Source organism: Mastacembelus armatus, chromosome 15, assembly GCF_900324485.2.
Source record: "Mastacembelus armatus chromosome 15, fMasArm1.2, whole genome shotgun sequence".
Classification (NCBI taxonomy): Eukaryota; Metazoa; Chordata; class Actinopteri; order Synbranchiformes; family Mastacembelidae; genus Mastacembelus; species Mastacembelus armatus.
The window spans coordinates 5,319,253-5,333,766 of NC_046647.1; the positions used below are offsets into that span (position 1 = coordinate 5,319,253).

The 14,514-nt window shown below is 40.5% G+C and overlaps 1 protein-coding gene across 1 annotated transcript; it reads right to left on the reverse strand.

The window, feature by feature from the left end:
- Positions 1 to 540: 540 nt before the first annotated feature.
- Positions 541 to 13,135, reverse strand: rel (v-rel avian reticuloendotheliosis viral oncogene homolog). Its single transcript, XM_026308838.1, has 11 exons — positions 13,021 to 13,135; positions 12,598 to 12,636; positions 11,335 to 11,474; positions 11,023 to 11,171; positions 10,157 to 10,248; positions 4,220 to 4,360; positions 3,411 to 3,515; positions 2,971 to 3,189; positions 2,763 to 2,828; positions 2,601 to 2,675; positions 541 to 2,474 (listed from the first exon to the last, which is right to left on the reverse strand). The coding sequence occupies exons 1-11, from the start codon at positions 13,025 to 13,027 to the stop codon at positions 1,558 to 1,560; spliced, it is 1,950 nt and encodes a 649-aa protein (XP_026164623.1). The 5' UTR covers positions 13,028 to 13,135; the 3' UTR covers positions 541 to 1,557.
- Positions 13,136 to 14,514: the final 1,379 nt, after the last annotated feature.

Genomic DNA, 14,514 nt, shown 5'->3' on the forward strand with positions numbered 1-14,514 from the left:
AAACTGTATTGATCTTGAATAAACGCATGAGGAGGATAGGCTCCGTAGAGTTGAAACTAAAAGTGCAAAGTCATATGTCTCAGTCTAGTCATCACTTGTTGAGACATAAAGCATGTGAGTGTCAAGACATGTTTGTTATCAGGCTTTCAACTCATTCTCTGTGTATTTGACCACACCTGATGGCCAGAGCTATCTGCCATATGCCACACACTCCCTAAACTCCTGTCTGTGAGATAATTTTATTTTTTATTCTGGGAGTTTTGTCTCACACGGTGATTTTCACATACATCTGTCCATCCGGGCTAAATTGACGTTTTGACTTTAGTCATGTTTCTGATTGACTGTGGTCAGTGTCATTTCAACAAATTTATTATAATAAACCTTCTGTAGTTTATTGCTTCACATGTAGTTTTCAAATAATATATAATATTAATTTCATAGAAAATAAGGCCTTCTTCTCCTGTTCATGCATTATGACTTCAAAGTTTGTTTGAAAGTTCTGGTTCTGTTTGTACAAATACAATACAAAATGACAAAAAATGTGGAAAAGGACAAATTTATTAAGAATTTATTATGTAGAAAAACAAACAAAAATAGTAAATCTTATTTTCATTTAAGACCAGTACAACTCCTGGAAGGCATACAAGTAAGAAAACATGTTACGCTGAGCTGGGCTGCAGATGTCCTGCATGAATCAGCCGTGTGCCCCATGCAAGGCGCTTTCTGTCACTGAGCGTAACCAAGAGCCAAACAAATTAAGTGATAAATGATAAAATCTGTAGAAATGCTCTGAGAACTCTTGATTAACACATGTGATCATTGTTATGACATAGTCATTACAAAGGAACGACACCACTGAATGTGTTTCCTCCCACTTCCTCAATGGAAATTTCAGTACCTTGCCAGTTCTTGAGTGTTTCAGCACAGTTATTGCTTTCACTCTCAACTATGGCTAACATGTATATACAGAGGGTGCCTAACAACAAATACTCTGATAAAACAGCAATATAAAAGTGACAAACCGTAATTGACAGGTGTAACATTTATGAATATTTTACAAAGCAATAGAAGGTAAACCCATGATAATATAACATTTCTTCTGCTCTTTCAAAATCCCCCCAAAATCCACCTCCACAAAACATTCATTATTATACAGTACGTTTAAACTGAATCCAACTTTACCTGAAGAAGAAGACAAAGAAAGAAATAAGTACATTCACTTCTTCAGAAATCTAACTTTGGCTTTGAAGCATCATCTGGCTACAGTGTCATTTGATGAGATCCTCATCATCATTACAATCTAGGGCAGGGTTCATCCTCTAACAGGTCTTAGGCTTGCAGAAGGCACGTGAACTCCCGGAAGTTCAGACTTATTAATTAGTTTGGTGGTTACCAGTAGCTGGACAACACTGACAACACGTCAGAGTTTTTAATGGTTGGGGTGGAGCTCTACAGTATTCTGGTGTATACCAATCTTGAACAAAGCAAGGTTTGGTAAGGCGAAACAAGACTGAAGCACTTCTTTGGTATTTCTTAATACCAAAAATGTCACTTCCTTCAGTCACTTTGCCGAGTGGCTTTGACCCATTCAGTCAAATCTGCAAAGTGTTCTTCTGAGGCCATACCATTGTTTAAGTAAGGATTCTGAAGACTTTTAAGAGGCTGGGTCCTGCCGCTGCTGTCATGCCTCAGTGGATCCATGTTGGTGCCATTGCTCATAGGACGAGGGAGCAAGTTTGTGTAAGTATTTCCTTGGCTTTCCCTTGGAGATTGCATGACAGAAACATGGGTCTCTTGTCCCACTGTCATCTGGGGTTCCTGCTTCAGCTGGAAGCCAGACTGGGACCCTCCTCCCACCAGGCCTTTCAGAAAATCATCTCCTTCCATCCCCTCCAGGAAGGGGAAAGAACCCAGCCCTTGTGACCCCCCTCCACCTCCAGGTACTGATCCATTAAAGGTATTTTGGACTGGACTGAGGGTATTGAAATTGGCCCACACAGTCTGGAGGTTGTGATTCTGGTTGACTATGTGGTTCTGGGCCCGGTTCTCAGCAACTAGCTCATCCCTTTGGTGCTGCACATGAAAGAGCGGCTGTGACTCTGGCTGTGACTGGCTCATTACAGGGGCCTGGGACACTGTATCCAAGCACTGCAGGTCCCTCATGGAGAGCTGAGGGAGGGTGTTATTCTCACAGCTGTTGTTCTCCAGTCTGTGGGGGTAAGCAGATACACGGCTGGGCTGCTGCTGTCTGCTGCTGTTAGGACGGGACAGATTGCTTATGGTAGCAGATGGATTTATGGTGACTGTGTCCATTGAAAGCGCTGGGTTGGGATTTACCCATGGATGACTGATTTGTAAATTTGGAGCCTGTGCTGTCATCATTACATTCTGAGTGCCTGGTTGGTAGGGCTGGTTGTATACTGGCTGCTGCATTGTAGGTGTAGGTTGCTGCCTCAGGTACATGCTATTTAGGTCTGGAATACATATAATGAACTTTAGTGTGACAGTTGGGCTATATTATCTTGATATTGAATTACATACTGCATTCATCTTGATATCTAATCCTTGTTATTTCAGAAAAATCAAATAAAACCAATCACCTTTCCGCATGGAACTCATGGTACTCTGTGGCACCGCCTTTGGCCTGTTCATGGCCAGACCAACAAAAGGACCACCTAAAGAAAGGCAGAAACCTCGTTACAACATACATGTATACCGATATCAGACAGGCTTTACTTTTCATACAGCACTGTTTCTCTTACCCGACAATGCCGATATCTTCATCAAATGCTCTCTTCTGCGCTTTTTCTCATTGTAGCCATAAGGATCTATAGTACACAGAAAATGTTCACATAAATCATCTGAATCTAACTTGGAACTAGGCTCCTCTTCCCGGAGACTACAGCTGGACACAGAAGAATGCTATTAGTTTGAATGTACTGGTCACAGAAAAAGGTAATTGTAGTTCACCTTTGTCGTCAGGAAGATATCTGAAATCCATCGGTTCACTGACTTCCTGATCGGAAGGCCGTCGCAACTGCATGTGCACAGTGACTGACTCTGTTATGGAGGTATTATAGTAGGGTGGTGTCTTGAAGACGATGGCTACTTGGCGATGAACATCGGCCTGGGAGAAGGAGCCTTTGGCCTCCCAGCCATCAGAGGAGAAGAATCTTACCTCAATGTCATCTGGAGGAAAGAGGGATGAAGGGATGACAGGAATGGAAAACTGAATGTTCATATAAAAAGATGGGTGCTATGGCTAAGGAAAGCAAAGTGGATTAAATGAAGATGAATGAAGAGAAAACAGACGCAAGCTAGATGAAAAACAAATACTGTGATGAATGTGTAAAATAATACACTGTTATTTGTTCATTGCAAAAGGTCTACAGAGCATTGATAGTAAGTACCTTTCTGTACTTTGTCGCACAGTAAGAAGATCTCATCCCCACCCTTAACGCTGCCACTGTTCCTGTTGACACGACAGATCCTCAGCTCTGCTGTGTTTGGGGCCCCTGTTGGTGCAGAAAAAAAAGCTTTAACTGTGCAACCCAACAGATGCAACAAATCTGATGAAGAAGATTTGAACATCTGAATCTGCCATGACTTGGTCTACTGATGTACTGCCCTGAAAAACTGAATCTGGTCACCGAGTGCTTCATTGGCTGCTTTAGTTTAGAAAGAAAGAACACTCTGAATTTACGCTTTTTTTTTTTACCTCACCAGGTTGAGTCACATGTCACATGCAGTTGTCAGAAGAGGAAGTGCTCCATGGTAACAGTGTTGTTTGAGGGTTAGTGTGTGTATAAAGAACTTCCCCTTTCTCAGTGTGTGTGAGGAACACTGAGCTAGTTCACTAAGTGCAACACTTGAAAGTGGACACACGTACACAGGTCTTGCAACAAACACTTATGTACAAAGGCAATGCAGCTGCAGGGATGCTAATTGAGAAACTCAATTCCTGCATAGTGTTGTCATTACCTTTAATAAGGAGGACCTACCTAGGTATAGGTACAAAATGACATGCCATTTACATTCATACATAATGTTAAATCATCATTCTTGGAATCTGCAGTGCATTCAATTGTCAGGTGACACACCTGCTTCCAGGCAGACTGTATTAAATTAAGAGAGATTTTATTATGTTCTCATCCCTTGTAATTGCGTAACTTGACGTCAGCATGAATGCAGTTGGCACACACAGAGCTCTTCCACTCACTGTTGTCATAGATGGGGTTGGTCACAATGGGGTTGAGTGCACGGGTGTAGTGGCCGTTCTCGTCCAGCAGGAAAACCTGGATGCACAGGCGAACCACGTTCAGGTCGTACTCCTCTGTCTGCAGCAGTTGCTCATGTGGCACTGAGGTCACACACAGACACAGAAACAGGCATCAATATCACAGATATAGATGGAAAAAAAAAAAAAACTTATTCAAGGCATTGTACTTTTAATGCAAATATCTAATTTTTATACTACTATACTGGATCATAATTATTTTTGGTGTGGTAATATGGAAGCAATATTTTACAGTTGTTAGTTAAAGTGGAGCTAATGTGAATTTGTTTTAACATACTGTTCATATCTGCTCACATGGCTTGTATGTAAAATTTGATTCTGTAAGGGGACCGCTATCTAAAGCTTCCAAATTAATGTAGTTGAATTAAATGTACAGTATTTCTTCTGGATTATAGTGGAGTAATACCTCAAATTTATACTTCAGGTATTGAGTACGTATACAGTAACAGCACCATCTGCGAATTATCTAGGATAACCAAGAGACTGTTTCTGAAAACGCACATGGGAGTTTTTTTTGCTTTGACCACCTTAAAATGTCCAAGAAATGTGTCTATTTCACAGTACAACATGATATCAACATGATAAAGATAGAGGGGAAAGATGTCTTTTAAATGTCATTTGAATAAAATAACTCTTTAAAAACCTATTACACAATATTCAAACGGTGGTTAAACCTGGTTTATATTTGAGGATGTTAACTCTCCACCACATTCACTATCAAAAGACATAACAACAACAATGTAACAATGCAAAAATTGCATGATACATAATACAGTTACAGTATAAGAAAACCAATTGGTCAAAAATACGGTGTACTAAAAATGCATGACATAAAATAAACATGCTAAATACATAGAAATTTAGAAACTGTAGATAATTGTTAATGTTCTGTCAGTTCATCTGTAGGCTGTCCCCAAAACCTCAACTTTGGATCAACATAAACACGTCACAGATAAGACATCTTTCTGAAGCGTCCCCAGCCTACATTCTCATCTGCACACACACACACACACATACATACACATTCGCACGTCACACATCCCACCCTCAAAGGCAACATACAAACACACCTTATAGGGAGAGTTTTTACAGAGAGACACCCACACACTGACACTGACACGCACGCACACACCGGCTTTCACATCTGCCTACTGTCTCTTCCTCCATCTCTCAATTTCTATCTATCCTGCTCTAGACAAGGCCATCCCCGCCTACACCTTGTCGCTACGGTGACGCTCGGCAACGTCACCTCAGTGTGGAAAGAAGTGTGTGCCTGTGTCTGCACAATACACAGAGGCAAGAGATGAGACTCCCTGCACGAGTGACCATAGTGACTCCTGACGTGTGTGAAAGTGGTGAAACAAGAGCGAAAGTCAAATCTTAAGCTTTGTTTCACAGGTTCTGTGCTTCTCACCAAATTTTCAAAATGCTATTAGTCAAAACAGCGTTAACACCAGAATTTGTTTCTACAAACATTCCATACTAATAATCCTGACAGAAACACTGCAGCGCACTTACATACGAGATGGAGGGAAACTCCTCATCCTTACTCAATGTGTCACTGGATGTTCAGCGCAGACAGCCAGTATTTATCCTGCTCTGTCTCTGCATGCACTGTTGGCACCACATCTCAAAGCTCACATCCAAGTGAACTCATGGGTCATAAGTACAATTGCAAGTCTGTTCTGAGTTTGCTTAGTCAGGAGTCATCAAATTTGTGCCTTGCATGCTGTAGAGTTAATAAATGAAGCAAAAGAGCAAAAAAGCTGCTAATATGTCTTTAATAAGTTTAGCTTTTTCCAAGTCTCCTCAAGGATTTTTACTAAGAAGTGACAGAACACACAAGACAAAGCTGTCTGGCGTCAACATGAAGTTTCAAGCACTGTTCACAAGTTGTGATATTAGGTATCAGTTTCAGTCATAATATATTCTATATTATTGCATACAGCAAACAGCTAGTTTAACAGCTCCTCTGAAACTCACTCATTTACAGTGGTATCTGTTTAATCCACACAAAACCTGACAGGCAGGTACAAATCATATACTGTAATGCCTACCTGACTGGATTTGCTGGATTTATATTGAAATGCATAACATTATATTTGATACATAATTTTATTACAAGAAAATAATAAGTATCAAATGTATTCATTTTCCAATTATTATTAACAGCATGAGATTATGATCTCTTTATGACATTGAAATAAAGAGCAATTAAGCACTTAGCAACCACTTGTTGCAGTTCCTATGAATCACTGTCTATAGTTTTCACACTTTGTTTGACAGCCTATTTCACTAATATACCAAATCATTATGGCAGGCCATAACAGGTGGCAGCAACAACAACAACCAAATCAACGAGTTAAACAGTCTTTGCACAAATAAAGTGTTGCATTCAGTTCTGCTCAGATTTCAGATTTCTGTTTGGTCATCATGTTTGTCTTCTGTAGGTGGCAGAAATAGACACACAGTGGAGAAACTGAAGGAGGGAGAAATGAAGACTTGCTTGTGTATGAAAGCGGAACTGTTGCAACAAATACTGATGGAACATGCTAAGCTCGTCTGAAAGTCTACTATATTCTGTGAGTGTTTGCGGCACATGCTGGACAGGGGCAGGAAAGTGGGTTGTATTTAAAACTAATGATGAGTGGAAAGAAACCAGGCCCAGAGTCACTGAACAACCTGGCTGCATGAAGCTGCAGCTGCAGAGGGACAAGGTCATTGGTTGTGGTGATGACGGGGACAGTGATGGTGTGTGGGGGAATGAGAGGGGGGGTGGAGGGGTCGAGGTGGGTGGTAGGCGGTTATAATGAATGTGGGAGCAGTGTGAGAGTGAGAAAGAAGGGGAGGTAGGTGCCAACCCTCACCACAAACAGTGTCTCCACTGCATGACTCACAATTTCATCAGGTCTCATGAAATGCAACATTTAGTTTGTGCATCTTATTCAGGCTGAGACACTGACGCCAGAATCATGTAAATTAGATCACATGCATACATTCACCATACAACAAAACTACATCGTGTGGCATTTTAACATTTTAAAGTTCCACAGATGACAGCTAAAACCATCTCGGAAATCTGCCCATTTGCTTTATAGCACGCAGGGAAATTGCTTTAAGGCACAAACATGACAGAAAATAGTTCCAACAGAAATACAGCACTAGTGTCCTGGTAAAGTTAAATGACTGAAAGAGAAAAAGCCAAAGGAAAAAACACTTCCAGCATCTTAGTTCTGTTCAGTAAGGCAAAGACACACACAGGACCAGTGGTGATAATACACCAAAGAAATTCTTATGAGCATCTCAAAATTAATTGTTAAAATTAGTTATTAAAGCTTAAAAATGTGAACAGAGTAAACATACCAGGCACACCACCCCACCACTGTGACATGTGAGGGATTACTAATACTGAAACATATTACTACGTCACAGGCGGTATTTACTGTGTCGTCACTCACACAACTAAGGTTTTCAGCAAAACAGTGACCTCATCCCCTCTATTATTTCATTAGGTCATAGATATCCCATAAACAGCAGGGCCAAACAGTGCTTCACATACATGAAGTAAAGGGTTTGTACATGTCTATAAAGGTGGCTGTGCGAGTGTGCTGGGGCTGAAGGGGGGGTATATATCTTTCCCCAACACAGGAAGCAGCTGAGTTTCACAGCAGAAGTGAGCTGAAGAGTGGGGAAGGGTTGAACCATGTGAAAAAGACATCCACAGTCTGTAGCAACTAGTGCCTATGGTGCTGTGCTGCAACCAGACCACTGGCACCATTTCATTAAATGTGATCAGTGTCAAAATACTGAAAATATAAATTCAAAATGACTTTCAAAGTGATATGTTTTCAGCCATATGAGAAGTCAAAGCTCAGGTTGTCTAGTCATCTCTAAATTCCCTACACTCACTTTTAGATAAAGATGCAAAATAATACTCCTTTAAAAAGAAAAACAACTGAATTCTGTCATGCTATCTACATTTTCACAGCTTTTCCCATCTATAGAAGTTAATATCTTTCTGTAAGCCTCACTGTTCTATTAAAACATGTAGAAAGATGTATACTCAGAAGACGGAGGATGGCAATATGAAAATATGAATGTGCCATATGGTATTTGTTGCTCATTTAGATATAGAAATGCTACTTTTTTATCTCCTTACAGCCACTAAATCAAGCAGCTGGCTTTGGAAGGTATGCGTAAGCTTATAAATATTCACCATAGACCACAAGAATCACACACTGACTATAATATCCATTATCATTTTTTGGATAATAGCAGCAACATTTGCACTGTCAGAGATGACTACTGCAATCTTATGTCTCCAGCTTCTAAGAGCTTCCATTTTAGCTCCTCAACTGTGACGCTATCAAGCAGGTAAAGGAATAGAGATGTGGTCATATATGATGAAGCTTGGTCAATAGTAAAAGACTAAAAATGCCAGCTACGGTTAGGGTTTCAAATCGCATTGAAACCATTTGTATTAACATTTACCATTTGTTTCATGCTGTTGTTAAGTCACTTGCCCTATCAGTCTGTGAGACTCTGCAGACAGTGCAAGTAAGAAAGTAATAAGTCAAATCATAAGAGCAAATTGCAGATACATATGTTCACTACTTGAATTTGCCAACATGCAAATTTGCCTACCACAGTTTTAAAAACATATGATAATGTTTCATATCTTATATGCTTCAAAAACAGAAAGTGCATGGTTATACAGACAGACTGTAAAGCACTATACCCTCCTTTTATCATCTCTGAGAGCTGGGGAACCCCCTTAGTCCACCCTCCCCCTTTTAATGAATCCTGCATTCCCAGCTCTCACGTGGCATCCTGCACTGTGCTGAATTGAGCAACTGTAACCAAGAATGGGGAAGTAGCTCAACGCCTGTTTGTACATGAGAACCACTGTCTGTCTGCATCGGAGGACCGCAGAATGAAAGCGCTTAGAGGAAATGGCATTACTGTAGATAGTGCTGTGTTCAAAGAGCGGATTTTTGACTTGATGTTAGGAAAATCTTCTCAACTGCATGAGAACTGGGTCAACCAGCATTTGAAAACAATTCTTTTGAAATGTTTTGAACCTGTTTAACAGTAACAACAGCAGGAAAAGTAACCACAGTAACAGACCACCCTATAATTGCATCAGCATATAAACAGAATACCAACAGATATGCTGAAAGAAAATTTTCAGTATATGTTGTTTAAAAAGTAAAAGTGGAGTCATAAATCAGCAAATTAGCTCATTAATGTTTGCTACACTGCAGCAGCAATCTAAAACACCGAGTACACTGACCAAGCAAGGGTGTATTTTAATGCTTATGAATTCTTGTCTCACTCAGCAAACAAGACCCAAGCTAAAAATGCTATAGTCTGCCTCTCAGCATTTTCTGACTTTCTGCCCCAAGCCAGTTGGTTCCTACTGAAAATACTCACAAATGTAAAGTTAAGGCTCACCAACAAATGTTATTAAAACAGGAGACTGTTTTTAGTGGCACAAGGGATACACATTTCACTTCAAGTGAACATTTAGGTTTAGGTACCAAAACTGCGTGTGTGTTTATCTGAGCTAAAATAAAATGTGTGTGTTCATAGTGATAAAGAAGCATATGCCATCCAGTGTAGCTATAGTTTTTGGACAACAACAACAATGAATATGGCAAAGAGGCATATGATGTATATGAAAGTGGATACTCAAAATAATTGTTGTATAACCAATTCATTGTTAGTTTGGGTCTTTTCATGTTAGTTGTTGACACCAGTAAAGTGAACCCATCTCTGTCAGTGCTAAACTGCAGTGAGTGTGAACGTATTCTCCATGAAAGAGATATGCATATGGAAATTTGGAGCAGGAAGACTCACCACTGAAAGGGTTGATCCCTCTGGTAATCCTCTGTAAGATCGCATCTTTCACTTCCCTTCTCCTCACACACTGGATGCCCAGATTCTGGAAACTGCCAGTTATAACACAACAATGTAATGAGAGACTGACATTACTGCAACAAGCTAATAAGAATAAAACATATGGGGCCAGACATGAGTGAGGCATGAGCTAAAAAGTATGTTATTGTGTGTCATACTGCATGTAAAGGTCAAAGCGATGATGCCATTATTCTCACCCATCTAGCTTGGCTAGTAAAGCGCATTACCACAGGCAAATTATTTACTAATGACTTAATCATTATCTATTTTATCCAAAGTCCACAGGCCTAATTTGTTTACATAGGAGTTGAGTTCTAAGTTGATCTGAATCTACTGCAGAAGACCATGAAGGATTTGCAAATTATACACACCAAAAGATACTGACTCATTTAAACTCTCACACATATGGTCGAATACACACACATACACACTTTTTCTTTGTCTAACACACAGCAAAAATGGGTGATGTCACTTGGGGAATCCCCATCTTGCCATCTTCATCACAGACATGGTTTGACAACTATGCTCTGTGTTTGTGTGTGTGTGTTTATTTGCTGTATGAGTTTCTTCCTCTGTATCTGAGAGGTCACCAATTTACACTGGGTATTTTCTGTAACCACCAAGTGAAACATGACATACAGTTAATAGAGAGCAAATTGATTACACTGTGGTGTGAGTGTGTTTACTTATTTTGAACACAGCATGCTGATTAAAACTGAGACTAAGGGGATAATAACTCTGATGATGACAGTGACAGAGAAGTCGGTGAATTCTTGGACAGAGGTGACAGTGGGAGGAGGACTCACGCAATCACTCTGCGGTCTGGACCAAACTCGGCCTCGTAGAATCCGTCTTTGCAGTCCTTGCCCACCAGGTCATGTGGATGCGGTCGGTACGGTTCATTTTTCGTCACCAAGTAAACACGTACCTTCCCCTTACCAGAGTAATTCAGGATCTGCAGAGAAAGAAGAGGAGGTTACTACATTCACTATACACACTGATGCTAATGCCTGTATAGAAATACTCATGCAGAGGTGAGAGGAGGTGCCAAGATGTGTTTTTATGTACAAATATACATGTTAAATCTTTGCAGTTGAGGAAAGGTTGAGCTGGCTCACCTGCACACTGGGGTAGGTCCTGTTGTTGTCAGAGCTTTTCTCACCAGGGATGCTGCCAGCTGAGCGACCCTCACACTTGTACCTGAAGCGCATTCCCCTCTGCTTAGGCTGTTCAAAGATCTGGATCGCAGGATCAGCCACTAGAGAGCACAGATGACAAAAACAGTCAGTGAAGAGATCTGGAGAGCGAAGTGTATACAGAGAATTGATGACAAAGCAGAGCAAAGCTGAATCTGTACACAGACCAGGCAGAATTCGCTGCTGTTTGTTACAGTAGTTTTCTGTAAAAAATTAAAAATGCCCCATCTTGATATTTTCAGCCACTGATTCAATCTTTCTTCACAGTTTTTCTTCATTTCCCCTTTTTGTTTTCAAAGGGCTGATGGTGCGTACATCCCTTTCTAATTACCTACGTATTTATGTATAACTCATGAGATCACAACAGCCTCCATTCCTTCATTCGGCATCTTACTTTAACTAATTCATTTAGAATTATTCTACATATGGTGGCTAAATGTAGGCAACAGCATACAGATGTACATTTCTTACAGAAACAGTTGCTCACATATTAATTAAACATTATATTTATCCTGGGTGTTTACAGATCTTTCAGTTTTTGCTGTAAATCAACTAATCAGTTTACTAAGAAGGACGCAGAGTTTGTCATTACACCTCTGAACCAAAAGCTGCCCCTGTTTGAGAGAGGAACTAGAACTGATCCAGGAAGTGTTTCTGCCTTTGCTCTGCAGTCTTTCCAGTGATTTAACAACACAGAAATATTGTTTGTGGACATGACATCTGAGCGACCAAAGCATAGTGCACACGCACGCAGATGCTACATACGCCCATGAAACAAGTCAAGCTACATTTCTGAGATAATTAAGAAATGGAAGTTTGCAGCACAGCAGCAAAAAGTGATCCTCAGCTGTGTCCCACCTTCCTCTTTTTGCCGCTACTTCAGCAAAAACAGAACTGAATGCTGATAAAGCTCTCACACATATCCATTTGTAACACAACTTACAGACTCACATCAAAAACTCATAAAAGTGATGATTATAAAGCTCATATAGCTCTCTCTCTCTCTCTCACGCACACACACAGACTCACACATACATATACATACACACACGTCAGAAAAAAGCTAAAAAAAAAAAGAAAAAAGAAAATGAGGAAGTGAAATGACAGCAAGACATTCAGTTATTTTTGGCACATATATCAAGTTTGACTAGTGGAGACAGCTCAGAACTATTAAAATGTACTTACTTAGGTGCGGATCGTCCACAAGCATGGCGGGCATAAGAACTGAGAGGGAAATGTAACATATAGGAACAAATTAGGCAAATACATGTTCATTGGATATAAAGGCATAGATATCACTTCAGTCAGTCTGGTTTAGTGACGGTAGCGCTCCGTACGTCGTGCTAAAGCTGCCCTGTAGTGCCTGACACTGGCTCCGACAACAATGACAGTCTTAAGGAAGTTTCACTATGTTTTTAAGCAGAAGTGCCAAAAACCGTTTGACTTTTCAATGAAGCAGCAGCGGTGCTGTTTTATTCCTGGGCTTCAAATATTTGTAATAACACACGATGTTACTACTGTGTCAGAAGATGCTCTGTTAATGTTTACAACGTCCTGTCTTAGCCGACACCGCTGTTATTAGGAGGGAACAAAGACGCTGCTACTCACCATTCATGATGCAGGCACACACACTCTCTCAGTGTGGACTGTAGCACAGGTCACCGTCTCACAGAACCAGGAGCATAGAGGAGAATGAGTGACAGCGGCCGCGAAACGTAATATTTGTTAGAGCGGATTAGCGGGGAATTCCCCTCCGTCACCGCCCCTTTCCTACGATCTGACCAATCAGCAGCGAGCATTGACTGATACAAGCCCCGCCTCCACGAGTTGGTCACAGGAACGTACGGCGGCCGAGAGCAGGGGCAGGCTGAGGGGGACGTAGCCCAACCTGCGTCCTTTTTGTGTACGAATGGTCCTTTATCTATACTTGCTTATTCCTATTCAGGCTCACAGGGATCTGCTGGAGCCTATCCCAGCTCTCTTTGGGTGAAAGGCAGGGGTACACCCTGGACAGGTGTGGTGAAACGTTTCGACCTAAAAACTAGATATGGTAACTTTGTTATGGTTCCTGTAGTGTTCTGTACTAATCCTTGCAGTAGCACAGTAACTTCAGACCGGTTTTTAGGCTGAAGAGTTGTACCACTAGAAGTCCAGTTGCCATGACTGAAGGTCTAGATAACGTCTCCTGGACGACCTAGACTATTCTCAGACTATAAATGTACAACCTACCTGACAACTCTCCAACAACTGGAAAAGTCGGTTAAAGGCAAACTTCAGTAATCTGCAGTCAGCTGAGAAAACGTGTATCAGGAGCCAGGTAATTAGCCTGGCCTTATATTTCTTGTGGAGAGTTAACTAGATGATAAGATCATACTCTCACAAGATCGGCGGTCAGTCACGTGTAGCTTGGAATAAAGCTGGGCTCTGTTCACAGGTCAGAGAGATCACTCCTGCAATACTTTCTGAGCAGCTTTATCAATTGACCTTCTCAGTCAACAGGTGTTATTTTTTTTTCTTAAGATGAAGCTCAGCTGTCTGTGCAGGCACAAACACAGCCAGTAAAGTCTTGACCTCTAAAAGTGCATCTGACAAAATCTCATAAAGTACACTTTAGGACTAATTCAGAGTACACAATTGTTTCAACTGGAGCTCTTTCTACAGGTAAACTATAAAGTAGCTCAATCCTAATGTGATTTGGCTCTTTTATAATTGAGGTAATCTGACACTTTTAGACATTTAGATTTTTTATCAAAGAACTAACACATAGGTCACAACAAATTCCTTTTTGATGGCACAACTGGTATTTAAGTCAAAAATAAATTACAAAGAACAGACACCAGAGTAGTCTTTAGGGGTTTAATGGGTGTACGGATTCATTTAAAGGAAGTGATAAACACATACAAAAATACCCTTTCAATACATTTTAGAAACAAACATCTAAATGATCTGTTTTGTTAAATGTTTCCAAACAGCAAACATGAGTTGTCTGAAACGGAGCGGTGCAGATTTGATTCAAAAAGGCCTACCTGCTATGAATGCTATTAAAAAAAGATCACATGGTACAAATATGCAAATATAAATAAAGTGATAAGAAAATCCCCA